We start from the raw sequence: 14,879 nt of genomic DNA on the forward strand, positions 1-14,879 counted from the left end.
TTCCTGGCAATTTTTTTATTCACTAATTCAGTTCTTAGCAACATCCAATTGTCACAGACAAAATACTCACATTCAACCTGAAGTATAAACACCATGCAACGGACCAAAAGTAAAACAAGAGACTACTAAAAGTGGCAAAACCTTAGTGTTCAAAGTTCTAACCTCAACAAAAACATTATAAAAAAGCAAGACAAATTTACATTTACTTTCAGTACAGAAATTCACAAGACTTTTGCACATGTAAAAGATGCCTCTTTTAATCCAAAATGTATTTTTTAAGTGTATTCTCACTAAAGAGATAAGCACACTGCATTTTTGATGATCGAACCCATTAATTCAGATCATACCACTTTTAAATCTTTTATTTGAGGTAGAGTATTTTGTGAAAATATAAAAAATAATATTTTTTCTCTAGCTCTTTAGTGGAACAATAAACAACAACAAAAAAGTATTGTGTCACAATTTATATTGGGGTTCAACTGCTGTGACATTTATGTCTTTCAGTGCAACACACTGAGAGGAATATAAAGCATTCGCAACGACAGACATAATAGTGTGCATGTGCTTTAGTAAGCCTTTGACACAATAATAGCACCAGATTAATACTGCAATTCACAATCTGTGGATCTGTCCAGTAATTAACATCAACACAATTTAATACCACACCTAGTCGTCGACTCTTTCCATTATGTAAACATTCTCTCATCTTTCAGAGATTGAAGCACACACACAGTTTCCGGAGAATATGGACTATGAAAAATTCTTCAATTGCAGATTAAACGAAACGTACGATCACACTGGGGTAGAAAACTGATTGATCTGATCAAATTCCAACATAAGGAACTAAGCGCTGCTGTGACTTACATTGTCAAAATTATTCAGGACAAAATGGATGCTTTAAAATTTCAGGCATTCATTTAAAATGTCCTTTTATGGTTTCAGAGTTGTGTGTTTGTGCCAGTTGGTTGGAATTTAAGGGTTTAAAGGGGCAGTTCACCCAAAACCTGAAAATCCTGCAATTTTATATACACCCTCATGTTGGCCAAAACCTATATGATTGACTGACTAACTTTTTGTAAAACAAAAAAGGCAAGATTTTTGTGGCATTGTCCTGGCTGTTCCTTTCCAGATGATGATCTATTAGGACTGTGAAGCTCTAAAATTACAGTTCAGAAAATGAGTCTTGACTTTATAAGACAGAATAATACGTGTATGGACCACATATTTTTTTTTTATTTCACTGCAGTCCCCATCTTATTTCACTTTTAATATATGGAAAAGAAGAGTTTTCCTTCAAAAAGAAAAAAGTAAGTCAGACAAAATTGGAATGACATGGGGTCAAGTAAATTGGCAGAATTTTTATTTTTGGGTGAACTCTTTTTTCCAAGATCAGCCATGTCTCAGGAATGCTACAATGGCTCCTGGTGTAAATTAATGTGATTAACAGAAATATTATGCATTTTATAGTTCTGTTCTCATCCTTATAGGGATAGTGTACCAAAAATAGAAATTCTATCACTATTTACTCACTTGCATTTTGTTCCAAACTTGTATGACTTACTTTCTTCTGCTGAACACAAAAGAAGATATATTGAATAGCACTGATAGATAACCAAACAGTTTTGGTTTCTATTGACTTTCATTGTACTTTAAAATATCTTCTTTTATGTATTTTTACAGAAATGCATACAGGATTGACATTATCTGAAAGTGAGAAAATAACTAATTGTTATAAATAAATAACTGACTATTCGTTTACTTAATTACACTATTGTGCATTCAGCCATTATAGTACGGAAGGATCAAATATATTGATGCGTGTCCGTATTCTTGCTCTTAGTGATGATTTCCATCAATAATATTTGTGGTATCCAGTCTTCCTTTTCATATAAGACTTGGAAAGACATGAGATAAAACATGAAGAGCATCAACATCCCAGTGTGGTGCCCGATTCAGTCTATAGATAAATAGTTAGATGCACACTCATACGTACACACACAGACTGTCAGCTGGACAAACAAGGCATTCTGATTGGTATATTAAGGCCGGGTGTAGGCTCCGAATGGTTGTCGAGCACAGTGCATCTTGATTGGTTTGGTCATCTGATAATGATCAGATCCTCACTGGTCCATGCAGAACAGGAACACATTCTGATTGGTCCTTTATGTGAAAGAAATCTTGCTTGGTTTATTTAAAGGAGGATCTGAGACACGAAGGGTGAGTGTGTGCTGGCCACTGCTGCAAGTAATGGAATGTCACTGGACTCAATCCTGAGGGGAGAAAAATACTTATATTTGACTATATGCAATTTTATACTTATACTGTGTGCATTTAGAATACCATAATACATGATTTAAGTGTAGAATTAGGTTTATTTGCCATGTCGTAATTACCATCATCTCCATATGACAACACATGATGTTCTATTCGGAGCTGTTCACGTCCTCGGATTGGGAAATGTGTTTGTTTGGCAACATGATCAATGCCTAAATGAATCTGCAGCACTCAGGTGGTACAAATACGAGCTCTACGAGGTTTACCAGATGAAAATGATAGTAATTAAGACATGGTGTGAATGTACCTCATAAACTAGGTAAGTGTGATCTTACCCCAATGCCAGTCCTAGTTCTTTTACATGGACTCTGGTTTGTCCTCTCAGATATTCTGCTAAGGATCGACTCTTAAAATACACCTCCTGTAACCGGTCCTCCAGATGCATCACACACTGAGATGTTTGCACAAACACACAAAAAAAAAAATCTGAATATACACTACTGATCAAAAGTTTGGGTTCTGTGAATGTTTTTACAAAAATAATTATCTTATGCTCACGAAGCATTCATTTCGAAACGAAGCATTCATTTCGTTGCAAAACTTTAATATTTATTAATTATTATTATAATTTAAATTATAATTTATTCAGTGTCACATAATCCTTCAAAAATCATTATAATATTTTTATTTAGTGCTCAAGAAACATTTCTCATTACCCAAGTTGAAAAAGGTTGCACAGCTTAATATTTTTTAGGTGAAAACTGGTATATTTTTTCAGGATTCTTTGATTATAAAGTTCAAAAGAACAGCATTACTTAAAACATTATGAATAAGTGTTAAAACGACTTTAGATAAATTTAATACATCTTTGCTGAATTAAAGTATTAATTTCTTTCCTTTTTTTAAATCCTACAAACCCCAAACATTTGAACAGCAGTGTAGATAAACATACTGAACACTGCATGTACATTTTTTAAAATATGTTTGTATGGGTGTGTGTTAAGGAGACTTACAAAATCGGTTGCGATGTTCAACGCATATAGCTGCAGAACTGATGTGACGAGCGTGTGTATGAGGTTAGACACCATCACGTCCCTGCCCATCCGCCCGCCCTCACACACACGCCTTTGACTCGTCACCACCTGCACACTCAGTCGGTCTGTATCTGCCACAATGCACAGAGCCTCGGCCACTGGTTCATCCAGGGCTGGATGCTGCACATACACAAAGGTACACACTTTATCCTAATGTACGGTTACAATAATAAGAAGTTCTAAAAATCGTTCTCAATATAAAAGAATAGCAGCCCACACCACAACCATAATGATAACAGCAGATTTTTTTTTTACAGACAAGGCTTAAACTAGACTAAAATGCATGTTTTAACTGAAAGAAACTTGCACTGACATATCACACCAGTAATGTTTTTTCTAAGGCATGTTTTAAAAAAGCTACTTAAATGCCCTAATTGAACTAAGTTTTAATCCTGCCTTAGTCTAAGCCATGTCTGTTAAACCAGGCTTAAAACGAACAGGCATAAAACACTGGAACAAAAACTGTCATTTGATTGATTATGACACTAAGCATACAATAATCATTAACTGCATGCAGTAATAACTGTGAATGTAACTGTACTTACAAGAACAGTGTGTTCCAGGTCAGCCATAAGGCACTGTTTGAGCCTGAGATCAGAACTGATGCCATGCAAGGCAAAGTCCGGCATATACTGAGGACAGTAACCACCCAGCAAAGAACGCCCAAAATGATTAACACTGGCACGACTCTCTGCCTGATAACTATAGAGAAACAAACACAAATGGTTATTGCAGCATTCCTTGCAGATGTGCCAAAACTTTTTACTATGAAGAGCCAAAGGTCCAACTTTATTGAGCTATGGGGCAAGAATAACTATTTTAGATAGTTAACATTTACAAAAAAAAAAAAATATATATATATTATATATATATATATATATATATATATATATATATATATCTTTTCAATATAAAATAAAAATAAAATAAAATGTTCAAAGATAAATTATGACCCCAAAGGAAATATGGTTTAGATCTTACAATTATGATTTCAGGGGGAGTTAGAACCAGAATGTGGTGATAATATTTTTAAATAAAAACATTTCCCTTTAGTTTTAAAGGTCCCGTTCTTCGCGTGTTTTCAAAGCTTTGATTATGTTTATTTTGCTTTGAGTTCATGTTTGCGTGTAAAAAAACTGTATTTTTCACACAATTGACTTATCTGTACAGCGCTGTTTCCTCTATCCTAAAAACGGCCTGATGATTTCCTTGTTCTATGAAGTCCCTCCTTCAGAAATACGTAACGAGTTCTGATTGGGCCAGCGCTTCCCGTGTTGTGATTGGACAGCAGCTTAGCGCACTTTGCCCGGAAAGGTCCCGCCTCTTCCCATAATGGGGAGATGCAAGCGCTGAATGCGCGCTCTTCTCCACGTGGGAGAGCAACAAGACCACGCCCCCTATTTTGCGAGTTCTTGTGGGCGGAGGGTTAGTCAACAAACGGTTAGACGAACTAGTGACGTCATTACATCCCTGCACTTCCTGCTGTAGTCCAAACTGGCCGTTCACTGTAGGCTTTGAAAGGGAACTTCTGTTAAATAAAATATCTCGCTTGGCATTGAACTTTGAGCTTTATAATTTTACAGGTATTATTTATGCTCTAACAGCAACATTACACACTAACTAAAGTTTGAAAGATGGAATCGCGAAGAAAGGGACCTTTAAAGAGGTATTTAACTTAATTTTTATTTAGACTAAAAATGTTGCGTTTCTGACAACAGTCAAAAACACAAGGTTGTTAGTACAAACCCAATTCTAATAAAGTTGGGACTGTACAAATTGTGAAATAAACTTACATTTTATTCACATTAGAATATAGATAATACATCAAATGTTGAAAGTGAGACATTTTGAAATGTCATGCCAAATATTGTGAGCTATAAGAGCTACACATTCCAAAAAGTTGGGACAGGTAGCATAAGAGGCCGGAAAAGTTAAGTGTACATATAAGGAACAGCTGCAGCACCAATTTGCTTATTAGGTCAATTGGCAACATGATTGGGTATAAAAAGAGCCTCTCAGAGTGGCAGTGTCTCTCAGAAGTCAAGATGGGCAGAGGATCACCAATTCCCACAATGCTGCAGTGAAAAATAGTGGAGCGATTTCAGAAAGGAGTTTCTCAGAGAAAAATTGCAAAGAGTTGAAGTTATCATCATCTACAGTGCATGTCATCCAAAGATTCAGAGAATCCGGACCAATCTCTGTGTGTAAGGGTCAAGGCCGGAAAACCATACTGGATGCCCGTGATCTTTGGGCCCTTAGACGGCACTGCATTACATACAGGAATGCTACTGTTATCGAAATCACAATATGGGCTCAGGAATACTTCCAGAAAACGTTATCGGTGAACACAATCTACCATGCCATTCGCTGCTGGCTAAAACTCTATAGGTCAAAAAAAGAAGCCTAAAGAAGGTCTAAACATGATATAGAAGCGCAGGCGTTTTCTCTGGGCCAAGGCTCATTTAAAATGGACTGTGGAAAAGTGGAAAACTGTTCTGTGGTCAGATTAAATCAAAATTTGAAGTTCTTTTTAGAAAACTTGGACACCATGTCATCCGGACTAAAGAGGACAAGGACAACCCAAGTTGTTATCAGCGCTCAGTTCAGAAGCCTGCATCTCTGATGGTATTGGGTTGCATGAGTACATGTGACATTGGCAGCTTACACATCTGGAAAGGTTGCCATCAATGCTGAAAGGTATATCCAAGTTCTAAAACAACATATGCTCCCATCCAGACCCCGGATCTTTCAGGGAAGACATTGCATTTTCCAACATGAGAATGCCAGACCACATACTGCATCAATTACAACATCATGGCTGCGTAGAAGAAGAATCCGGGTACTGAAATGGCCAGCCTGCAGTCCAGATCTTTCACCCATAGAAAACAATTGTTGCATCATAAAGAGGAAGATGCGACAAAGAAGACCTAAGACAGTTAAGTAACTAGAAGCCTGTATTACTCAAGAATGGGACAACATTCCTATGCCTAAACTTGAGCAACTTGTCTCCTCAGTCCCCAGACGTTTGCAGACTGTTATAAAAAGAAGAGGGGATGCCACACAGTGATAAACATGGCCTTGTCCCAACTTTTTTTAGATGTGTTGATGCCATGAAATGTTGATATTCTGAAAAACATTTTCTCAGTTTAAACATTTTGTCATCTATGTTGTATTCTGAATAAAATAATGAAATTTGAAACATCCTCATAATTACATTTTTCTTCTTTCTTAAAGATTTTTATGTCAAAGCCCTTTTTGTGTGTAAAACGATACAGTGCTGTGCAACTACGAGCTGTGGGTTTCCAGTCAGGTCCAGTACAGATTTTAACTGAAATGTGTCTGAAATGTGTCACACAAACTATTAAGATCAGATTGAACTAATTGAACTAAGGACTTTGTTGATAAAACTTAAGATGCATGTATTCTTGTTGGTATTCTTCAGAAGTATATGCAAAGCTGCAGGTGCTACATTATCACTAGTTTTAATAATAGTTATCCATTCTTGTAATAATATTGATTATTGTGTCTGAACACTGAATTGGCAAAGCTGACATGTAGATGTGAACTGTCATGTGTTTTTATCTGTCTGACATCAAAAAGGTTTGCAAAAAACATTACAATAACTGTTCATAGTACAACGACTGTCAAAAGGTCTAATACAATTGTATAATTGATAAGACCCCTTTAAATAAAAAGAGTGAAATTAATTTGCACTTACTTTGGCAGTGATAACTCATACTCATTTTGTTCTGTAGACATGTACAGTTCTTGTTGTGATGTTTCCTCATCATCACTGTCACCTAGAGCACTATCTGAGCTCTCATTCCTTCGTATGTCACTCAAAATCCTTTGATGCAACTTCCTGTCCAATCCCCGCCCATACCCTGCCCCAGTAAGACCGCTGGCTTGTCCGTCATTCTCTGCCTCCCTGGGACTGCCAATGTGAAACTGCACCCTATGCAGAAGAGGACTCTGATTTGCCAAAATGTGCTCTAAACCACCACCAACAGAGTCACTGTCTTCTCCAAAACATTCCTGCCCCATTTCTGTACATTCAGGCCTGACAGTGGTCGATTCCATACTGGGGGATGATGGATTAGTGAATTTTGAATCAGTCAAAAGTGTCTCATCATTTTGTTCTATAAAGGTGCCTGGAATAGCATTGCCCAAGCCAGAGTTGAGGTCTTTTTCACTGGTTACAATAACACTAAGAGAGGGCTTTAATTGGTCTGGTTTCGGTGTAAATGTTCTTTCATTGATCCTTTCACTCTCACAGGTGGGATCAGGGGTTTGAGAGGTGCAAGGATTGGCTGGATTATTCATCTGTCCTTGAGGTTGTACATGCTCCTGCAGGTCTGAGCAGCGAATGAAGTAGGACAGAACATACAAGACTCGCTGTACCAGTTCCCTCCTGCGTCCCACGACCACCGTTCGACACACTCTCACTGGAGAGCCCAAAGCACCATACAGATCACCTAAACAACAAAACAATACAAGTATATACCAAACTGGTTAATAGTTGCATATGAACACAAATGCAGGAATAGCTAATTTACTTTTTACCACTTTCAAGGTCCAGAAAGGTAGCAAATACATTATTAAAATAGTACATGTGACTTCAGTGGTTAAACCTTAAATGTTATGAAGCGAGAATACTTTTTGTGTGCAAAAAACAAACAAAAATAACAACTTTATTGAAGAATTTCTTCTCTTTTGTGTCAGTCTCCTACACTGCTGACATAGTAAACAGCCCGCAGTTCTTCCGGGTTCTATGCAAGTTGGTCGTTACACTGCGGTCTATGGAGGGTCAGAAAGCTCTGGGATTTCATCAAAAAGATATTCATTCATGTTCAGAAGATGAATGAAGGTCTTGCGGGTTTGGAACAAAATGAGGGCGAGTTGATGGTGAACAGATCAAAACACTGACAGAATCCATGGATGGCAGGCTTTTGAGTGTCCTTGCAAAGAAAGGTGGCTATATTGGTCACTGATTTGTTTTTGTTTGGTTTTTGAATGTCAGAAATGTATATTTGTGGATGTTGAGATGTTATATTGGTTTCACTGGTAAAAATAAATAATTGAAATGGGTATACATTTGTTTTTTGTTAAGTTGCCTAATAATTATGCACAGTAATAGTCACCTGCACACACAGATATCCCCCTAAAATAGCTAAAACTAAAAACTAAAACTTCCAAAAATATTCAGCTTTGATATTAATGAGTTTGTGTTCATTGAGAACATGGTTGTTGTTCAATAATAAAATTAATCCTCAAAAATACAACTTGCCTAATAATTCTGCACTCCCTGTAAATTATATACAATTATACAGAATTCAATTGATGTACAGAGACATATGTTGAAATTACATCCAATTGGAAACATCCAATCAGAATTGCTATAAATCAGTTTGATAATATTTTTCATTGTTTGAATATTTTTATTTGAGAATTTGAGTTTACTTGCCTTAGTAAAGTTTTCAATTCACTCAATGCAACAAAAACCACATGGTCATATAATGCCTTTTTTGATTTATAGAGTACACTAGAATAGGCTTTTGTGCTTGAATGTTAAAAGCCCCACAATTTCACACAATATATTGCCAAAAGTTTTGTGATGCCTGCCTTTACATGCACATGAATTTTAATAATCCCATTCTTAATCCGTAGGGTTTTCACAGCTTCAACTCTTCTAGGAATGTTTTCCACAAGATTTAGGAGTGTTTTTATGGGAATTTTTGACCATTCTTCTAGAAGCTCATTTGTGAAGTCAGGCACTGATGTTGGATGAGAAGGCCTCCGCTCTAATTCACCCCAAAGGTGTTCTAATGGATTGAGGTCGGGACTTTGTGCAGGCCAGTCAAGTTCCTCCACACCAAACTCACTCATCCATATCATTATGAACCTTGCTTTGGAGTGACTTTGGGCTTTGTAACTTTGTGGACCTTTTTCATACTCAAACAGAAACATGACACACTAAAGAAAGTTGAAAAGATAACAAAAAACATAATATTTCCACTTAAATTTATATATAAAAAAGTATTTTGTGCATTTTTACCTAATTGAGCCCACAGTGGGTTGTATGGGTGAGATTTTGCCAACAGATCCACAGTCTGCGAAGCAGGTTTCTGGCAGGCAGGTTTAGTGGGCGGCAGGCTGCTGGGCATCACCGTTGGTACCCAGGCTAAGTGATGTGTAAGAACAGCAGTAAGGAGAGCTGAGAGAAACCTAAACAAAAATGAAAGGAATAGTTCACAAAAGGTCCCACCAGACCAAAAAAATAACGCAATCAAGAGGAAATCTCTCATGACTGACTGCTACACAGACACACCTTGCCAATTGTGTTTCCTGACACGCTTAGGATCAGTGATGGTGATGGAAACAAAATAATTGACTTTCCAAATATCCCTTTGATTACACAGTACTAGTAAAAGAACAGGGTTAAAGATTTGAAGTAATATGTTTAGTTGGAAGTTTAAAGATCACTGACTGGCTCTTGGCTCCATGTTCCATCAGCAAACTCATCTCCTTCAGGAAGCGCTGACACAGTAGGTTTCGCTCGGTACTTTGGGATATCATGGAAAGCCAGACTGGCTCGCTGATGCGGGGAGCCATGTACAGGTTCCACACAGTCATCCTACAAACCAATAATGAGAACAAGATGAGTCCAACACAAATCAATGTTCAAATTGGTCTCAAACGTGTGGGGCTTCTGTAACAATATCCTATGTAGCAAGTAGGTCATGAAATAAAGGATGTTTATTAATGTAGGGGAGCATCAAGATTTAAAAGGGGCATTCACTTTGTTCTGTAATTTTAAAGAGGTAGAACAAGAAGCCTGAAAATACATTAAAACATTACAATAATTCAAGTGCCATGATCACCGCCCTTGCTGAATGCTTAAAGGAACATTTTGTTATTATAGTCACTGCTACGAAAATATTACGTAGTATATGAACTAAAGTGTGATTATATCAGCACCAGATCCCTCTCACTTTCACCTGAATTCTCCCAGTGCTTCCATCACTCGACACAAATAGACCTGCACTCGCTGACTGGACTCCGCTATCCTTCTGCACACGATCATTGCCTGAAAAACAATCACAAACAGTTTTAACTTTGATACTATATACAGTATATAACAGTTTGAACTTTGATACTATATACAGTATATAATATACAGTGGCGTGCACAAGGGGAAAGTGCCCTTTTTGATCACACGACAGCGATCCCTTTCCCCCCAGAACACGATTTCTACCAAGGGGGATAATTAACTCGCATGTATAACAAATAACTCACCTGCACTATGACACTTACCCTCTCGATGGCAGTCTTGAGTTTGTTCATGTGAGACTCAAACAGAGGAAAGTGGGAGAAAAAAAACTCCTGAAAATTGTGGTTTTCCTCTTCTCTCTCTGGCAGGGTTATAATGATGCTGATGGCAATCTTCTTCCTCCGGACCATCGCAGGGTTAGAGCTGCAGCTCTCATCAGACAGGTTGAACATTTCTTCAGTGCTCCTGATGCAAAGATGTACACAAATACAGCTAATTTACTGCCATCTCTATCTTCTGATATCTTACTCGTGGAACATAAATTTAGACTTACCAGCGAGGCATGGGACCATGCTGAAGACTAGTGGCCTGACTACGGAGCCATCGCCGCTGGTAACTGCTGGCACAGCCACTGCTGAAGGAGGAGCCAGGTGAGGGTAGGGGAGTGGCCAATAAACTGCTCAGAGAAGCTGCAGAATGGGAATTCTGATTTATTAAGTCCATACATTTTTTTCTTGTTTTACTCAGATATGTGTTACAATATGGTAATAACGGAGTATTACAACTTCTGTTTTTATGTGAACTTTAATGATAGCACATAAAATCTACACTAAATGACTTAAAGCCAAAGCAATTACTTTCATGTTATGATGGATAACTCATATATGGCATTAACAACAATATTAACATCATATGCAATTTTTGTCTAAATAACTTAACTACTAAAACTAAAAATAGTAAATAACTAAAAAAAAAACACTAAAAACTAAAAGCAATCATTTTTAAAGGGATAGTTCACACAAAAAATGTAAATTTGATGTTTATCTGCTTACCCCCAGGGCATCCAAGAAGTAGGTGTGTTTGTTTCTTCAGTAGAACACAAATGAAGATTTTTAACTCCAACCATTGCTCGTATAATGAGCCACAATAACCCTATTCGGATGGGATTAGTATTATCTAGGGACCTCTGGTGATTTGTAATAATTGCAGAGAATGTCAATGATCTTAATCCCGTGCGAATTGGCCATGTCTGTAATTTGTAAAGTAAAAATTCCCCCGCAAATGACCTACCACATTTCGCCGAACGCCGAGGTACTGTGGTAATAAAAGTAGTCTCGTTTGAATCGGCATCTCTGTGATTTGGCCAGGATTAGGCGAATCATATATAATGCCAGGTTTTTGTTTCCCGTGCGCATTTCTACCTTTATCTTTTACTATGAATGGAGGCTGCATTCATAATGCGCACCGTTATGAATTCCCATGCGGCCGCACACTTTCGAATGAGTACCAATATAGGAGCAAATTGCTTGAATAGTATGTTTAATATTAATAGCACTACTATTCTTAATGAAAAAACAGAACAGAACAGTACAATGACAAGCTCGCTTAAAGGGGCGCTTTACATTTAGCTTTGTAACTGAATCTTTCACTGTATATTGTCAGCTCACTCATAATAAATGAAATCTGACTCCTGCTGCTGATCTGTGAATCATTGTGTCTGTTTGATAAAGACGTACTTGAATCAGTCCGGTTGCCACTTTCAAAACAACCCTTCCCTCATTTGAACTGAACTGACAGGGGCATGGATATGACAGGAGCTGAAGCTCATTAAATATGCAAATCTTATCCAATCCTTGCCGTGGGCGTTTACTTCCAAGTCTCCAGTGCGTCATGCCCATCAAAACCCAGCGTTTTGGAGAGAGCCTCAAAACCAGTGTAGGAAATAGGCTATTACTTATTAGTTATGATGTTTTTGAATGTAAAAACCACACAAACATTATTAGTTGACCTCAGACAACAGTATACATTTTTTTTAAACGACAGTTCATGACACCTTTAAGACACGATACGATCGGTTTCTGCAAGAAATAATTATTTATTTAATTATTTTTACCTCATATCAGACGAATCTCATCCAGTATTCCCAATGCCATTACTTCAGATGGAGAATGTCAAAATAATGGCGCAATCATAGATATGTGTATATAGATGCCTCATTCAACCGATCCACACAGGTAAAACAAAAAAATACTGTTCGGTTTCTCACAGAAACCAATCGTTTTGTCTTTTGTGACATCAATGTGTTGCCACGAGCCGCAGGGTTTAATATGGATTCGTATGTCTGTGTGTTTTTTACTCTCATAGTGACTCTCATAGAGAAACACCCCACTGACATGCATTATATGAGCAACGTTTGGAGTTTAAAAAAAACAATTTTCAGTTGTGTTCTACTGAAGAAACAAAGACACCTACATTTTTAATGCACTGTGGGTAAGCAGATTAACATCATATTTTCATTTTTGGGTGAACTATGCCTTTAAATGTTACAAATGTAGACAACACAACATTATATTGTACAGTATATTCATTTTGAAATTGGGTAAGGAAATTACATTTAACTTTAACATTAAATTAGTTTATTACATCATTTAGAACATTTATTTAAAAAGTTAACACTATTAATAAATATTAAAATATAATCAAAATGTAAAAGTAGAGAAAATGAGCATGCACAAATAAATATCCACCATCAACATAATAAATAAAGAATATATGTCTAACATTGGCCGATAACTGGTGTGATGCATAGATATTGTGCATCCCTAAGTCAACATGTTTAAAGCCAACCAACTGAATAACACATCTGGTTTAATAGCATAAACATTTTGAGTAGTGAGGTTTTTATACAACCCAAATGTAAGAACGCACAAATAGTACACTACCATTCAAAAGTCTGGGGCCAGTAAGATTTTATATATTTTTGATTTTGAGTCTCATATGCTCAACAAGGCTGCATATTTCATTAACAGAATGCTTCCAAAGAAAAGTATCCCCCTGAATTAATTTCTTAAAAAAGAAAAATCTTACTGACCCCAAACTAAATTGGACCATTTGCTTGCAATGCTTTGGCCAATTCAAGACTGCATTAAAGATCTTGACTTCATAGAACCTTATAAATGTGCGCATACCTGAGCGAGCAATGCCACTGTCTCCATCCTCACTGTGTCCTCTGCTTGGCATGTCCACTGGATTACTGTGGGCTAGAAAAAGAGAGTCATTACACATTCCCTCACATTTAGCAGCATTCTGAAGAATGTAAAGAAGTGTGTCCACACTGCTTCACATTGTGGGTGATTTGGTGGAGGTTTTGAGTTCCCAAGCCCGTTTTTAGAGAGCATGCAGGTTAGTTACGCACATACACACACACAAACACACACACACAAAACACTTGCAAAAGTGTGGACCCGTCTGAAAGCGTGTAAACCCCTGTAATCTAGAAACAGTGCAGTCTCATCTGTAACAATGCCGCTGACCCACAATGACTCTGTTCACACTTGGTATTTACATCCATTTGTCTACAGCGCTAAATACAGATGTAAACAGGGTAAAATATATTTTGTGATCTGATCACAAACCACATTGTGGTCACAGGAGAGGCATATTAGTATCAGTTGTAAATAGCATTCCGTATCAGCTGTTGTGATCGCATCACCCAAGTATGTTAATACCAGGTGTAACACAGGGCCAAAGGCAGAGGAAGTGCACAGGGGCCTAAAATCAATCAAAGGCTAAATAGTCAGAGAGAGCACACAGTAGAAAATGAAACATAGCTAAAGGGGGTGTGCATGTACGATCAACACATGCTCACGCTGCTTCAGCATTCCACACAAACCTGCAAAGAAAGATGCGCTCCGAGCCAGGCAGAGCAGAGGAGCGCTAGGTACACGGCAAACTCCTAAAAAGAGGAGTGGTATATGGCCATGTTGAGAAACAGTATGTTTGGGTGAAAATAAGAGAAAGATTTCAGAAAAATATTTAAGAAAATAAACAGAAGAAAGTGCTGTTCCAAAACCACGAGGTGGCATGCTGCCTACATATGCGAATTCAAATAAGTTCAAATAATGCAGACTGGTTGCTTATTCAAAAGTACATATCATTGATTGTTACACGGTCATACTGATTGGTCAATCACACCATCCAGCAATATGTCTATCCCACGATAACAACCAGCAAAAGCAGAATACACAGGCTCATCTGGGTATCCAGTAAGCGACATACAATATACTATACACTTGCTAGGGATTTTTGCATTTAGTGAGCTAATAAAACATTACAACTCAATTAAATAACTGGACACAAAATATTGCTTTACGTCATCTGGTATTGCGGACTCCCTCTTTTCAAACAAATGCAGCTGCTGATATTTCACAATGATTGCTTTGTACACTATAATGGATTAT

The 14,879-nt window shown here is 37.4% G+C and overlaps 1 protein-coding gene across 4 annotated transcripts in view; it reads right to left on the reverse strand.

The window, feature by feature from the left end:
• Window positions 1–14,879, reverse strand: part of fnip2 (folliculin interacting protein 2) — a 29,123-nt gene continuing 14,244 nt past the window's right edge. For 3 of the 4 annotated variants that reach the window (XM_067441799.1, XM_067441798.1, XM_067441802.1), the window contains exons 7-18: window positions 14,312–14,374; window positions 13,608–13,679; window positions 10,973–11,108; window positions 10,683–10,884; window positions 10,367–10,455; window positions 9,856–10,002; window positions 9,424–9,593; window positions 7,087–7,843; window positions 3,914–4,070; window positions 3,288–3,488; window positions 2,610–2,725; window positions 1–2,270 (exon numbers count right to left, since the gene is read on the reverse strand). In XM_067441799.1, the coding sequence (XP_067297900.1) occupies window positions 2,192–2,270; window positions 2,610–2,725; window positions 3,288–3,488; window positions 3,914–4,070; window positions 7,087–7,843; window positions 9,424–9,593; window positions 9,856–10,002; window positions 10,367–10,455; window positions 10,683–10,884; window positions 10,973–11,108; window positions 13,608–13,679; window positions 14,312–14,374 (2,189 nt within the window). In that variant the 3' untranslated portion in view covers window positions 1–2,191. The remainder of the gene's footprint in view (window positions 2,271–2,609; window positions 2,726–3,287; window positions 3,489–3,913; window positions 4,071–7,086; window positions 7,844–9,423; window positions 9,594–9,855; window positions 10,003–10,366; window positions 10,456–10,682; window positions 10,885–10,972; window positions 11,109–13,607; window positions 13,680–14,311; window positions 14,375–14,879) is intronic. The other variant, XM_067441801.1, reaches the window with a different exon arrangement.

This window comes from Pseudorasbora parva, chromosome 4 (assembly GCF_024679245.1).
Source record: "Pseudorasbora parva isolate DD20220531a chromosome 4, ASM2467924v1, whole genome shotgun sequence".
NCBI lineage: Eukaryota > Metazoa > Chordata > Actinopteri > Cypriniformes > Gobionidae > Pseudorasbora > Pseudorasbora parva.